This window comes from Solea senegalensis, linkage group LG5 (assembly GCF_019176455.1).
Source record: "Solea senegalensis isolate Sse05_10M linkage group LG5, IFAPA_SoseM_1, whole genome shotgun sequence".
NCBI lineage: Eukaryota > Metazoa > Chordata > Actinopteri > Pleuronectiformes > Soleidae > Solea > Solea senegalensis.
The window spans coordinates 8,500,264-8,516,103 of NC_058025.1; the positions used below are offsets into that span (position 1 = coordinate 8,500,264).

Consider the following 15,840-nt stretch of genomic DNA (forward strand, 5'->3'; position numbering starts at 1 on the left):
TTTCTTGCCTTGTCTAAACTGAACCTTGCTTCTTCTCGCACTGCAATTCACAGCTTTGTAGTTGTGAGAGGGTTAAGAAACTGTGTGAGGATTAAAATTATGACAACACATCACAACAGCAGCCTGGTACAGGAGGCCAAAGGTCATTGACCTGCCTTGATTTACACTTACTCCCCAAATACACATATTGTGAAACTGCAGATTCAACTGAGGTTTTGCTTCTTTCTTTTTTTTTAATTGTGTATTTTCTCCCTTAATTTATACTTGTAACATTGTCTTTAAACAACAAAGACACAGTAATGGAAAAGAAGATAATAAAGTTATTGTTGAGACTGTATGTCTGTCTGCTTCATTTCCTATCAGTGGTGGTCGAAGGATGGAGTGCATTTAATTGGGAAATTTAAGATTGTTTTTGAAGTGTCTCACTTTCATTTGCAAAAAGCCTTTATAAAAGTACAGTCAACTGTTGGTGGGAAGACACAATATATGTCTCATAAGACAGGCATACTGTCTTATGAGATAAATTGGACAAATTATCTTGTTGATTTTTGCTTATTTGCTTTTTGTATGTCTGTGTTGCTGCCTGTCTTGGCCAGGACACACTTGAAACATTTTCAAGTGATTTTCAATCTCAATAAGTTATTTCCCAGTTAAATAAATTGAAACACTGAAAGAAACTTGAAGGAGCACCATTAGGAGTAAGGTAAGCCTCACCTATCATTACATTTACAGAAGCATAAGTTGTATGTGTGTTATATTATAGTTGTATTTTCTTTCTCGCTTACTTTTCTATGAATTTCATAGTACTTCAAGTATTATTTATATTTGCTTTATTTGAAAAAACAAAAAAATGACGTTGCGGTTTATTTCAAAGAAACTAAAGTATGCAATGGTGGAAGTTTATCATTACAATAAAGTAATAAAATACAGACATGCTTGTTCTCACTAGGAAAAAACTATTTTAGCCTCTGAACTAGAGGCTGACCTGAATAAATCTACACTGTGTTTTTAGTCTATAATTTCACTAAAAGACAGCTTTTAATGTTTCCACTCCTCACACCAAAGTCCGTAGACAAAAATCATGGATTTGGCACACAGGATTTGTTGATCCACTGCTTCCTCCATCACCAAGTTAAAATGGGTTATATAGTGAATTTTAGGTTTGAAATTTGGTTTTACCTGAGAGGCAAAGACAAATAAATTAGACAGCAGTAGACTAGCAGCACCTTAAGAACTAAAAAATGCTTACTTTTTAATGGACTTTGGTGTAGGAGAGACAGCAGTAAACAAACTTCAGAAAAGTCAGAAAAGGTTTTCTAACAGTAAAACAAAGAAGCGAATGAGAGAGTTCTGTGTGCAGGTGGCCTGCAGGGGGCGCGCACAGCCCTGATAGCTCCACGTGTGAACGTGGAAAACCTGTACTATCCCTTTAATGCGGGCAGTGTTGTTGGGCGCTGGCCTTTGGAGCTAAACTTGCTTAACTATGCGCGCAGCTATGCGCATCTGCCCGGCGTCGCGAGCTGTTTGACCGTTACCACGACAACCGGTGGTGGTGACGCGACTGTCAGTCAAGGCTCAGCAGCCGCACATCAGCTCTGAAGGAAGAGTCAAGAACAACAGCAACAACAGACTGTTCCCTCACAGTAAGTCCTGGGCAAAATACAAAATAGTTTTCATTTGTATCCCAGATACATGTAATAAAGAGTTTAGATTGACATAGAGTAAATGTGTTTTTGTTGTGCTTTTTTGTTGAATCTTTGCTGTCCTTAGAGTTTCAAAGTTAGAGTCAAAGTTTCCAGGATGTAATAATAACTGCCATGAAACACACACTGTGGATTGAACTTCCTCAGCTCCTGGACTTGATTTTCATCTTGAGGGAGTGGAAGAGACCAAACGGCTCAGGAATTTATAGCCTCCTCGGTGAAAAGAAGTCAGTTTGTCCGGCTAACAAGCTAAATTGTCTTGGTTTCCTGGACAACTGAGCAACATAAACCCCCCACTCACCCACTGCTGCCCAGTCAGCCGTCCACACTGTGAGACACTGTGAGACACTGATATGTCTGTCTGCACATTTGTCCTCAGCAGTGGGACATGGACTCGAGCAGAAGCCATGGTGGAGCAGACGCAGAGGACACTGATGAGCTTCTTTACACTGGTCGGAGGTTTTATCTGTAACACATATTTAAATATCACACATCTGCTCTTTTTATTAACATTTATATTTTGACCTCACAGATTTAAGTGTCAGCAGGAGCGACTTTGACCCCGAGCCTCTCAGACCGGACCACTGTGACCTCCTCCTGGACGCCATCGATGCTCAGCTCGGTCAACTACAGGTCTGTGATAATTCACTGTGTGTTTGCCCTTCATTCATTCATTCATTCATTCACCACTGCTGCTGGATATCAAGCACCACTTCACTTCAACTTTTTTTTACATTAATCAATGTGCCATTAAAGATTACCACACATAACTTGGACGTGTGTGCACCAAAAGCTGAAAATTATGACACAAAAGACAAATACAATCAATAATCTGCAAGGATTATTCATTTAAAGCTGTAGTACGTTACTCTTACACACAAAGAAATCTCTGTTACATTATCAAATACTCATTTCACATCATGCTGATTAAGCCCTGTCAGCTCCACACGACTCTCACAGTGTTCAAATGTCGTGTCACCTGGTGACATTCCCCTTGCTGCACACAGGAAGTGATCTATTTCATGTCCAGACAGAGAGTGGCAACAGCAACATTGCACTGGTAAAGCGAGACGACTACAAACTCACTGGAGTATAAAGTTTTAGAAGCTCAAAAACATGTTGTTTAGCATTTAGGGGATTCTGGTCTCCACCTGTGCATGTGCAGCACACAAACACTCCCTCAGTCAGTTCTGATAGTACTGCCTGACAGAGCCTGTTCTCATGAGAGAACAATAACAACAAGAACAATCACTGAAGGTTATGCACTGAAGCTTTAAAAAACTTTTGTCATTTATTAATGTGTTTAATGTGATGAATGTGTTTAATGCAGGTCCAGACCCAGAAACATCAGGACATTTTCAAGAAGCCTGTCTGTAGAGATGCTGGTAATTTATGTCAGAACAAACAACTTTAACAACTTTATTTGAAAAATTAGATATATTTTCTTCTAATAAGTTTGTGTTTTTTTCCTCTTTCTAGCTCTTCAGTGGAGTCAGTCTCCAAGCAAAGACACAGGCCTTGGAAGCACGATGCAAACAAACGACGCACCCATGTCTTGTCTGGATTTGATACACTCTCCGGTGACGGAGCAAAGATTAGGTAACATTTCACTACTGTTGCAGTTTTTGAGCCAAATTCTTTCTATAAAAAGGTGAATTGCATTTTGAGTAAATGGAGCATTCAAAAAAGAAAAAAATAATAATAACTGAAAATAATTATAATTAAAAAAAAGAGGAAAAAAGGCAATAAGTCTGTTAAGGTTGCTAAATCTTCCAAGAAGGTGTTGTAATAAGTTCTCTTGGTAAGTCCTTACAAATTTTTTTTTTTATCTTTTTATGTGTTATAATTAATTTGATGTCGCTTTAAACATCAGGAGTGGCAATAATTGTGCAGAAGTCCCAGAACAGCACATTTGTTTCCTCTGCAGACTGTCGACGCAGTCCTGAGTCTCAGGAAGAGACTGAAGACATGTCAGACATAAGGACAAGAATCAAAGAGGACGTGGAGTCTCACAGAGAGGAGGTCATGTGGAGACTGCAGAGGCTTCTTGGAGATTCCTGTAAGGAGAATACACTCACAGAGACACGGCCTCCGACAGACAGTGTCTGCACAGAGGACTTTGTCCGGCGCTTCAGAGAAGAGATGGTGGAAGTGGCTTTGCCGCGCAGTAATGTCCCGCAGTGGGACAAAGAGGAGGACACTGAGAGGACAGAGATTTCAGACAGGGACACACGCCAGAGTGAACAAAAAGGACAAAGTGTTTGTGCTGTTGACGGATCATCAACACCTGGGAAAAGCACTAAAGAGACAGCGAGTGTCCACTATTCTCTGTCAAAGAAGACGAGTCAGAGAAGACAGGAGCTGGACGAATGTCCTCTACACAACTTCACAGTAAATGTAGCAAATATAAATGAGAAGACACCGAATGGACGTGATGGCAGAAGTGAGTACAAGACTTAATTTCACTGGGAAACTGATAAAATCGTTCTGAATGTAGTTGTTAGTTCAAGCTGCAGTATGTGACTTTTGGTGATTGTAGGCGAGGATGGTTAGGGCTGCGACGATTCATCAGTTATTAATCCACTCCTATTAATCGTCAACTATGAATCAGTTAAAACAAGTTTTCTGATTTTTCAGCTTCATAAAGTGAATGTTTTCTGGTTTCTTTGCTCTATTTAACAAAGAAATCAGTAAAACTGAATCATTTTTGGTTTGTGGACAAAACAATCCCATGTCAAAGCACTCCTGTCGCACTCGCTTTACGAGCACAGTGTTTCACTTCAGTTACCGTCACCTGTGTTGACATAAAACAAATCACTTCCTGTGTACAGCACAAGAACAAATATATACTGTACATGTATATATATATATATATACATATAATTACCAATAAATGAAGAAATGCTTGAAATACTGTTTCTCCAGGATGGCGCCCTCTCATCCAGTATATCACAGGTTCAGATGATTCCTCCACTGACACTCACACACAAGAAGAAAGTGAACCTCAGTCGACATCAGGTGAGGCTGAATTTCTGACATAAGAATGAATATTATATATATATATATATATATATGTGTTCAAAAGAATCCCCTTTTATTTCTGTCTTTCTTTGCAAAGTCCACAGCTCCACGTTTGGAGAAGAACAAAAAAGAAGTCGAAAAGCTCTGCATAAAAAGAGACAAACTTACAGGTAAAATAAATAGCATTTTTGTTGTCTATGCTGTCTTTTCATGTTCAAGAATAATATTTTATTTTCTGAGCCCACTTTTCCTCTTTTTGTTCCACCACACTGTGCATTCCTGCATCTGGCAGACTTGTGTGTTCTGTAGGAGACGAGGACAAGGACACAGATGAGGAGACGAGCCGCTTTGGTGGCTCGTTTGAGAGGACGTTGGAGACAATGCAGTGGATGAAAATGAAAGAGAGGCTTAATCATCTCAGACAAGTATGAAAATATGTTATTTATATAAAATAAATAACATATTTTGATGTGCATCTTTAACACATGTGTGTGTGTGTTTGTGTGGTTTAGAAATGTGAGAGAGAGGAGGAGACTTTAAAGATGAAGAGGACTCAGTTCAGAGACATCGAGCTCTGTCTCTCTGAACTGCGACAGAGAAGAAAGGTAACTGCAACTATGTGCCCATTATTTTATACTTGTTTGATCTGTAAAATGTCAGAAAATGTTGCTGTTGATGATGTTCTCAAATGAAACCAGAAAACATTCACATTTAAGAAGCTGAAAAATCAGTTTTTTAAGTTGTTTACTAATGGAATGCAACTGCAGTGTCACACAAAGAACCATACTTACGGTTTATGGTTGATATCCCAGCATGCCCTGCAGGAACTAGAGCGACTGTCTGCAGAGATGAATCAGATGGAGACAGAGAAGCAGAACATGGAGTTGTTTCTGGAGGAGAGGAGGTTACAGTGTGACTCTATCAGGTAACATAACCCTCTCATAAAAAACACAGCACACTGCGTCAACATGATACCGGTCTTTAAGGACTTGTTAGGGAACTACGGTGGCCTTCGCTGACCAGAAAGGATGTCATTCTTCTTTGTTTGCATGGATAGATTCTGCTTTAAAATGTGAAAATGCCGAGGGCCAAGTTTTTTGAAAGAGAAAGACAACCATTAATGTGTTGCAGTGGCCATGTGGAAGAGTTGCAGATGCAAAGAGAGTCTTTTCTCATTGACGTCAGAGACATGGAAGAGGAACTTGCAAATCTGGGTCAACATAAAAAGAGTCTACGGGATGGACCCTTCAAGGAGAAGGTAATAAAAACCTGACTCAAGGACACGCTGCACTTTAATACTGAATGAAGGTTTATTATTTTTGCTGGTTTGTTGTTCCACCGTAAACAGAACAGCGTCATCGTCATGTCAGTGCTGGAGAGAGAGGAGCTGGAACGACAGCTGGATCAGTCAAAAACTGCACTGTTTGCTGAACAACGGCGAGCGAGAGAGAAGCTGGAATCCATGCAAGAGGTACAGAGCTGAGACCTGTTTATAATCAGTGTCACCATGACAACTGCGCAGGTCATTTAAATCCAATCCTTAAAACAGACCATGTCACTTCAGTCCAGTCCTGGCTGCTCCTCACTGGCTTCCTGTTCTTTTTAGAATGGATTTTAAAATTTTACTGATCACTTTTAAAACTCATATGTGGTTCTGGACCCGAGCTACATTTCATGTTGACCCCAAATATGAGCTGCCTCAGGCAGGGCCCTCCTGACTGCTCCAGGGTCAAGAACACTGGCCACTTTTATAGACTGGCGTTCTTGTGACTTTGTCTTTTATTCATTTATTTATGTCTATATTTTCTACCTTGACAGTTATTATCTAACACCTATACAACCTGTTTTTAATTGCTTGATTTATGTTTTTTATTACCATTATTATCATACTGTTATTTCTGTCTGTCTTGTTCTTTAATCTTTCAGCACTGTGTTTTTAAAAGATGCTCTATAAAAATGTTTTTGTCTTTGTTTTTTTTGTTTTCTTTTCTATTTTTAACTATAAGAATATTTGAAGCCATAACTTTATCAATATTTTTAAGTAAGTACAGTCATATTCACACTAAAAAAGACCACAAAAATAATAACTATAATTATCTTTTATGTCTCAGACTGCTTTTCATGTTGCTGTACAGGCAGGAAATCATGATAAATTCACTTATGTACTCAACAACATCTTAAAATCCCAATTAATAGTATGTTTCTCAGAAGATCTTAACTAAATATAGACTTGCATTCTGTTACATTTGTTATCTCTAATTACTGTTGAGACGACCTGTCCCAGTGTCATTTTAGTGCCAGAAGGTATTTGTTTTTTGACGTTGATGTTTCTGTGATTTTGAAGAATGTCCTCAAGTATGTGTTTGTTTGTGTTGTTTATGTTGGAGCAGAGTTTAGAGCAAACACGTGAGGCACTGCAGCGAGCCACGGAGTCCGAGAGCTCGCTGAGGCACAGCTGTGCTCGTCTGCAGGACAAACAGACGCAGAAGAAGGAGAAGATCCAGGTTCAACATTCAACTCATTTTCCCGTGTCTCAGCAGCCATTGTGACGTGGAACAGTAATATTTGGTGTCGTTCGTGTCGTGTTGTCATTTCAGGCTCTTGAGGCTCGTGTTGGTGAGCTGCAGGCTGAACGTGGACAATGTCAGCTCAGGGTTGTTACTCTGGAGAAAATGTTAGCACAGAAGGAGCTGCAGATGCTCACCGTTCAGGAACAACACGGGGCCTTACAAGCTGAAAGAGATGGACTGAAGGGGGCGCTACGACACCTGGAAAGCCAGCACTGCACTGCACAGAGGGAGGCTCGAGAGCACACCTATCAAATTATGGAAAGTGTTGAGTGGGGTTTTTTTTAATATGGAAGTGGTACTGTGGTAATAACAAATCATTTATATCCTGCTAAAAGCTTAGTAATGAGAATTACTGGAGGCTGTCATTTGTGACAATAGTTTACATAATTTCAAAATAAAGGTGTTTGTTTTGATACATAATGATATGATTCACACAACAAAAACATTTATCATTTTATATGAATCTATAAATATATATATATATTTATATATATTATATATAATGTTGATGACCAGGCTATTACTCCAGAAATAAGATGGCATCACTAACATATATTATATTACTTCATTATTACCACACTATTTCCATTGTGTCACTGAAGTGTAATATAACTTTATTTAACCTTTATTTTATTGGATTGCATTATTGAATCCACATATTGTATATGTTAGATTATACAGTATCTGAAGTTTAGATGCCACTAGAGTCTGTTGAAAGCTTTATTTCTTGGTTATTTTGTTGTGCACTCCCCAGAGTTACGTTTACGTGTGATCTTGGGTTCTTGCAGCTCAAAGACGACGAAGTTAAGAAGCTGCAGATCTCTCTGGAGCAGCAGAGGGAGCAGGCAAAGAACCGTGAAGAGGAGCTGCACAAAGACAACTCTGAAAAGGTCTTCTCATCATATTCTCTTTGCCTAAAATACTTAATCGCTTTCAAATGCAATTGCATGATTTGCACCGCGTGTGTTCTCGTTCAGGTGCACAAAGCAGTCGAGGAGGAGAGGAGGAGGTGGGAGGCGGAACGAGTGGAAGCCGTTCAGGTTCACTGTGGGAGGCTGGAGGAGAAGAACAGCAAGAGTGTGGAGAGAGTGAAGAGTGAGCTGCAGCAGGAAAAGAATAAAACACTCACTCTGCAACACAAAGTTTTGGAACTTAAAAAGGTGAGGTGACTCACAAACATGCAGAGTATATACTTTTATAAATATTTTCAATATTTTTATAATCCTCTTCCATTTTTATAGTATTGTTTATTCTAATCCCGACTCTGATCAACACATGAGACAAGGATCAATAATTCCCATATATATGTTATTGTTTTCATGTGAACGTAATGAGTCCAATTTACTTTATTTCTGAACTTGCGTGTCGTTCAGCACATTACAGCTGGACTCCATGTCATATTTGAAAGGCTCAGTACCGTCACAGCCCACTAGGGGGCAGTGGCCCATACTCTGGGACTCACTCTCCTATTCTGTTATACTTTTTTGTGTTTGTTGATTGTTTATTTCTAATCAAATCAGAGCACGTTTTAATTCTGTCTTTGTGTGATTTTCCACTGGTGTATTAGAGAATGCAGGAGTTGGAGCGTGACACTTGTGCCCAGCAGAGAGAGCAGGAGTCTTTGCTGACTGTTATCTGCAAATCCCTGAAAGAGGAGCACCAGGCGGAGCTGCTCCGGTTGAAGAAACAGACGACTCAGGTCCAAGAAGAAGCACAGAAAGTAATCATTTTTAGCCACATTTAAAAAAGACAAATGCTGTCGTAGAGAAGCTGACATGGCGTGTGTTGCGTGTGTGGTCACAGGAGAGACGGGGGACAGAGGTGCGCCTCGGCAGGCTCTTTGTGTGGCAGAGAAAGAGGCCGGAAGGCTCCGGGTGGTGCTTGAAGACAGAGAGAGCAGTTATAACCGGATCACAGCAGAGCTGGAGCAGCAGCACAGGCTCTGGGCCCAGGAGCTGAGAGCAGAGTGCCAGCATCTCCATCTCCTACTGGAACAAAAGAGTGGAGCCAAACTGAGTCCTGTGCCACTGCCTGTCAGGTATAATGTCCTTTTCTACACCAGATATAGATGTAAGCCAGAGAAGAAGTGGAGTATTGGTATTCAACGCGGTGCTTCTGATTGTGATGCTGTTGTGCCGTTCAGTCCTACAGAAGCTGAGGCTCTTACAAGCCTACGAGCACTGAGAGAGCAGGTGGAGCACGTCATTACACATCTACACCAAGAGCTTCATTCACAACAACTGAATACTGAGCAGCTGAGGAAACACAAGGTCTAGTTTGGACTTTATATAGAACTGCATAGAACATGATGCTTGTAAATACAGCATATTAGAAGAAAATGTTTATTTTTCAGGAGCGAGAATTGGGCATGCAGAGGGAACAGCTTAGAATGGAGAGCGATCAAGCCAGAGATTCTCTTAAGGAACGACTCATTCAGGTATAAACGTAATAAAAATAATAATCATAACAACAGGTGTTAAAAGGTGAGTTTTTAAAAGTGATTTCAGGCGCCAGTGCAGAACCTCTGTTGCCCCCTGCAGTGATTATCTAGATTTCTCTCCCTCACCTGTCCTGTTATTAGTCACACAGACAAACAAGAGATGCTTCAGGTAGTTATTTATTGAAGGAATGAATGCATGAATTACTGTTTGTTAGTTGATGGAAGAATGGCATCATTCTTCTTAGCTGAAAAAAAAACCCAAACAGGTTTAACAAAATATCACGTTACACACTTTTAAACAAACAGTTTCTTGTCCATGCTCTGTGCAGGAGCACATTGAGGAGTTGAGCAGCCTGACCAGGGCTCATGTGAGTGAAGGAGGAGGAGTAGCAGCATCTCTCCGTAAGCAGCTGAAGGCCAAAGACCTGGAGCTCAGGCAGCTTCAGAGGAGCATGAGTGAGTGGAAGGAGCAGACCACAGCTCGCCTGGCATGCAAGTTTGAAGAGGAGTTAACTGTTGAACTGGAAAGGTGAAAACCAAAATCCTCAAAACTAAATTGAAATGTTTGACCTTTCAAAATGTCAAGCAGTAATCTTTCTGTTGCCCTGCTGTTGAGTTTTGCTCTAAACTTCCCACAGGTGCAAGACAAAGTTATTAAGGGGAAGGTAACTGGTTTGTGTGTCTGTGAAACTTAGATGACGTACTCACTAACCAGCTGTCTGTCCTCGCATTAGCATGATCTCACCTATCATTATTATTAACCACAAATGTTAAACCATACCCACACCATCTCATTCAATGCATTTTTTAAGGCTAAGCACCTTACAACTCAAGGATTATTTGTTTTATAGAAAAACAAAGATCCAAGGAAGGGAAAGGAAATCTGAAAAGGCTGAAGGAGGCGAAGAGATGGCGCCTAAAGCAACGGTAAATGTTCAACTCTTCCCGTGTGAGCGTTAACATCAAATATCCTCTAATGTTCCTCCTCTGCTGATGTTTTTCTCCCTGCAGGAAACTCAGAATTCCATTTTTTGTCCCTCCCTCCATGTTGTTGTGGACTCTGCTGCCTCCCGTAGTCCTTCAGACGTGGCCTCATTTAAGCTCCTGCGTTTCCTCCAGACCAGAGTGAAGCAGCTCCGCCTTGAAAACCAGGCTTACCACTGGAATCCATCTCCTCCACACACAGTGGCCGTAGATTTGTCAGGATCCTATCTTTCCACAGTGAGTTCATTCCTCTCATAGCAGGGGCACCTTTTATTTGTCTTTGCAGTTATTGCTTCATCAGCTAATACTGGCGTCTACTTCACAGATCACTCAAGGCCAAGATTCAGTCAGCCAAGTCATCAACCAGGACCTTCTCAAATTAAGGAAGTGAAATCTTGCTTATACAAGAGCAATTTACAAGAATGTCAAGTTATACTTTTAGACTCTCAGAGATGAATCATTTACTGTCAGGATGAGCTTCAGCAGGTCACGGTGACAAATGACACAAGTGGAAGATCCAGTCATGAAGTTCACATTCCTCTGGTCATATTTTACAACGTGAGGTTACAGTGAACTGTAAATATGGGATCAGCTGACATTTCACTAGAGATAGACTCACAGTTCATGTGAGTTATGTCAAATAACCTCATAAAGCTGAGGGTTCTTTGTCAGAAGCCCTCGTATAATCATAAAGGTTTCATGCTGTTTGACTGTACAATACATCTTTCTGTTTCTGGTAAGTATAAAATTGTCATTAAGTCATTACATTAGATTCACACATACAGTTTTTGTTTTCAGTCATAGTTTTTAAAAGAAATACTGTACGCGCTGTATGAATACTATTTTATCAAGTTTAGAGGTCACATGGTGTTCCACAGGGATAAATAATGGGACCATTATTCTTCATAATACACTGCTATATATTTATAATAGAATCACAATGTTTATGCAAGTCAAGCTAAATTATGTTCAATAAAAAAGTCACGCGCAACCTTTTTATTTGGCCATTTAAGAGTTTATTTATAAACAATTATAAAGTAGTAAACGTAATGGCTGTTTGCGATTCTGATAACGTGTATGAAAATACAATCAAATCATAAAAAGGTGCCTTTGCGGGAATTGTTTTTTCCCCTAAAGCTTCACAGACTTGAGAAACACTGCAGAACAATCATCTTTCTACCACTACAGTAAAACTGCAAGTCCTGTTGTAAGCACAAATGTGAGCACAGCACACAGAAAAAACATTTTAAGCTGAACTTAAAAACTGTACATACTCATGTGCTGCACACTGATGTTTGACAAAGTACAAAGTGAGATTCACAACACATCAGTGTGCTTTTGGCCAGGCTTTGGCAAGATTCTGTACAAATTAGCTTATTTTGGAGGGGGGGATTCAATCTTGTACGTTTTATGAAATCGGTGACTGTCAATTTCTTGAAATCGTGACTTACTTTTGAGATTTCAATAAATAAAAGTGCTTAATAAAAGGTAAGCATTACTTTTCTATGTCACATATCACATGTTATAGGATTATTGTCAGGAAACAGCAAAGCAAAAATACTGCATGTGTTGCACAAACTGTCAAAAGCAGAATATTGATATAAAGCCAACATGTCTCACCAGTGTAAGGTGGTTCTGGGTTCTTCTGGATAGTCTTTTGTGTCACTACACTGTAAGTACAGTCGTGTCCTTTGGCATGACTTGTAAATTCTTTACGCACGGTTACATTTCCATGTCCTCTTCTCCGGAGCCGTGAGCCACAGGGAAGCTGTACAGGAGAGAAGACGTGTCTGTGGGCTCAGTGGACGGGCTCAGTGGACTGTGAGGAACGGGAGATGGGCACGGTGTTGGGGGCTGCTGCCGCGACACTGTCTGTTGTTTGCGCTGTTTTTGTAACGAGCTCTTTAGCCTTGGACCGAAGTGGTCGTCGGGAGGCCGCCACAACACCAACTCCATGCAGGAATGGCTCCTAAGTGTGAGGAAGAGGCAGGTGAAAGGTAAAATACATCAGAGGATTTTTTTATTCTTCAAAGAGAGCACAAGTAGGGCTGTGTATTGATTAAAATAAGAGACTTTTTTAATGCCACTTTGATTAAATCGCTTAAAGAATTCCATTACTCTCACACCCAGGTTAAGCCCCGTCGTCTTCTACTTTGTGGAATGTGCTGCTTTTCTGTACACCTCCAGACAGCCACTGTTAGATCTTGGTCAAAGCTTACCGACTCATTGAGGCTGATGACAATAACTCCTTTGGAAGCAAGGTTTTAAATTAAAAGATGCAACATTTCCTATATTAGGTGATAAAGAAACACTTTTATACATATGTGATTAATACTGCAAAAGTTTTGTGGTGCAATACCCAATGCCCTAATCACTCGTCACTCCATCAACTGAACCTCAAAATTCAAATGTTCAAATAAAAACAACAACTTACACAGACTGGGCCACTTTGTGGGGCAGGATGTCGCTGATGCTCCGCTGCAGACCCTCTTTCAGACTGTCAGACATCACCAGCACTGGTCGCCTCGGAGCGGGCTCAACGTCCAGATTCTCCTCGTCGTCGTCATCCTCCAGTGTTATTCTGCCATACATCAATCAACAGTACTCACTTAAAAGGGTACAGAGGGAGAGGGTACAGTGTTTGTTGATGTCACGTTGTATGTGGTATGCATTATTGTTTGTGCCAAGTTGGCTAGTCTGAGTGTCAGCGAGAATACAGCTGATCTACTGAAATTCAGGCATAGTGTCTCTAGGGTTTATACAGAATGGTCAGAAAAGGAGGAAAAATGCCTCATTAAAGCCACAGGTCAAAGGAGAATAGCCAGATTTAATTTAATTCTGTATTAAACACTGGTGTTTGACACTCACTGGTTTTAAAAATATCAAAATGCACAAATAATCTTTTTATAATCAAAAGTGTGCCCTCAAAGCCGTAATGATTCAATTTGAGAGGAATCCAGAGATTACAGCCCTATTTGATATGATACCATAAAGCCTGTAATGTGTTACTGACACATTACAGGCTTTATGTAATGTAATGTAATGTAATGACACATAATGGGGACTGGGGAGTGACTGTGTAGACTTGTGATGCCACATTTATATATTTCTTTTCTCAATGGAAATGGGTTTTTGGAAGTTTTAACACATCCAGCAAATCACATACCTGTCTTCAATCTCCTGAAGTCTCCTCTGAGCCGCCTCAATCTCCATGCCGGAGTTCTCGTTCTCAGATCGGGACAGAGAAGGGGAGGGATGTGACAAAGGCAGGGGCTGAGGCTCTGAGGAGGGCTGCGGCGGCAGCGCAGTGCTGACATGCTGCGCAGACAGGGAATGGCAGCTGCTGGCTGCAGCCCAGGCCGGGTGAGTGCTGCAGTGTGAGTCCCCTGAAATGTCTACTTCAGCCTCCACCATTAACCTTCGCCTTTTGGCACTGCATCCCCTGTGAAAACACCCTCAATTGTGAGTATTTAACACTCTGGAAAATGTAAACTAAGCCAGCTCTGACACTTACTCATCATCAACTCCCCTTCTGTGCTTTCTGAGGCAGCGTGTCTCCCAGCTGCTGTGGGGAAAATAGATGTGCCATAACAGAAAATACACGTCAGTAACCTAAAAATTGTCAGTGTATAGCTAACAAATTTATGCATGGAATCTACAACCTCCAACTCATCATCTGCTTACTTGTTAGATGCTGTTGGTCTCCGTCGGTGGCCAGGTGTGCTCGGAGAGCCGAGGTCAAAAAATTGAGGAAGGCTTGTGGGGCCCGAAAATGAATACATGGATGGCAGTAACTCCAACTCACTGCTCACTGAGGGACCAGATTGATGCATATTGATCCAGTTGGTGAGATGATTTGAGGAGAACCACGGGTAGACAACTACGAATGGAAATGAGAGATCAATATTGATACCAATCAGATAAGCTGCTGACGGTATTTCCTGTTAGTCCAGTGTTGTAGTCAAGTCCAGGGCTGGAACTACAGTCCACAGACTCTTTCTAACACAAAGGATTTGATTCAAACAGTGGAGACTTAGGGCCTAAATCAGATTTGAACACTGAGAGCTCAATACAACACTCAATTCAGCAATCAGTAAATCACTTGCTTGCATTCATACATGTATGTATACATGGTCAATTCGTCCGACTGAATGGAGAAGAAAAACCGCACAAGGGACTTTAAATGTAGCATGGTTGCTGGTGGCAAAGGAGGCTGGTCTAAATATGTCAGTAACAGCTGCTCTGGTGAGGTTTTCACTCACAACCATCTCTACGGTTCACAGAGAATGGTCCCAAAAAAATGTCACAGGACAAATAGCCAGAACAGCCCAAAAAAGCTGATAAAACAAGGCAACAGTTACTTTTAATTACCACTAGTTACAACCAGTGTACATAGAAAAGCATATGTGAACTCACAACATGTCAAACCTTGAAGTTGATGTGATACAGCAGCTAAAAACACACACCTGGTGTCACACTTGACAATTATTAAATGACCTATGAACTTCACGCCGCCTAGTGTAAATGACATATTCACACTAGCTAGCTGGCTGGTTATGTAGCTATAACGCTATGCACTTTCGTATAACACTACTACAATGGCAACTTGATTCCTATGATAAATCATTTTGCATAAGTTGACCACACAGACATGAAGTGAGCGTACACAGACAGACCCGTGGAGCTGCCCTGCCCCTTTTTAGTGTTTGCGTTGTTGTTGTTTTTTGCTAGCTCTCCTCCGCTCAGCTAACATTCACCTCCTTTCATTTGACGAACGGCACCAAAGTTGTTTTTAGTCAAATGTGGTGAACGTCGACATCATAATCCAACCTGTGAAGCAGAAATATCCCACAGACTGACGGCACTGAAGACGTGAACGGACTGAGAGGCTACATGGTGACGTTGACGAGCTATTCCAAAATATGAGTCGCGCTAGAAGATACGAGAATACGCCAGATGCGCATATGTTCGTAGAGGTGAATTGTGGGGATTGTAGTTCGAGTCTACAAACGACTTTCTACTCACTCGTGCTTGTGTAAAAACGCTGGGATGTATAGTAGTGAAGTACAAAACTACCTAAGTTAAGTTATTGTACATGTGCTTTCCACTTATTAAAAAGAGC

At 40.8% G+C, this 15,840-nt stretch overlaps 2 protein-coding genes across 7 annotated transcripts; one reads left to right on the top strand and one right to left on the bottom strand.

Annotated features, from left to right (window-relative positions):
* Positions 1-1,520: 1,520 nt before the first annotated feature.
* On the top strand, positions 1,521-9,559 carry si:ch211-102c2.8 (trichohyalin). Of its 2 annotated transcripts, none has more exons than XM_044026239.1 (20): positions 1,521-1,643; positions 2,083-2,155; positions 2,236-2,336; positions 3,034-3,088; positions 3,183-3,302; positions 3,631-4,146; positions 4,629-4,721; positions 4,822-4,894; positions 5,017-5,149; positions 5,237-5,329; positions 5,537-5,649; positions 5,856-5,982; positions 6,073-6,195; positions 7,115-7,228; positions 7,322-7,552; positions 8,083-8,184; positions 8,272-8,454; positions 8,862-8,993; positions 9,098-9,332; positions 9,438-9,559. In XM_044026239.1, exons 2-19 carry the CDS (start codon positions 2,092-2,094, stop codon positions 9,251-9,253), a joined length of 2,529 nt encoding a protein of 842 aa, XP_043882174.1. In that variant the 5' UTR covers positions 1,521-1,643; positions 2,083-2,091; the 3' UTR covers positions 9,254-9,332; positions 9,438-9,559. The 2 variants fall into 2 exon arrangements, with proteins under 2 accessions (XP_043882174.1, XP_043882173.1); XM_044026238.1 differs by having other exon boundaries at positions 1,522-1,643; positions 8,862-9,014.
* A 2,127-nt stretch (positions 9,560-11,686) lies between these two features.
* Positions 11,687-15,830, bottom strand: ccdc117 (coiled-coil domain containing 117). Of its 5 annotated transcripts, none has more exons than XM_044026244.1 (6): positions 15,476-15,830; positions 14,403-14,598; positions 14,233-14,280; positions 13,885-14,160; positions 13,153-13,299; positions 11,687-12,687 (listed from the first exon to the last, which is right to left on the bottom strand). In XM_044026244.1, the coding sequence occupies exons 1-6, from the start codon at positions 15,483-15,485 to the stop codon at positions 12,441-12,443; spliced, it is 924 nt and encodes a 307-aa protein (XP_043882179.1). In that variant the 5' UTR covers positions 15,486-15,830; the 3' UTR covers positions 11,687-12,440. The 5 variants fall into 5 exon arrangements, with proteins under 5 accessions (XP_043882179.1, XP_043882178.1, XP_043882181.1 ...); XM_044026243.1 differs by having other exon boundaries at positions 14,233-14,283; positions 15,476-15,823; XM_044026246.1 differs by having other exon boundaries at positions 14,233-14,283; positions 15,395-15,819.
* Positions 15,831-15,840: the final 10 nt, after the last annotated feature.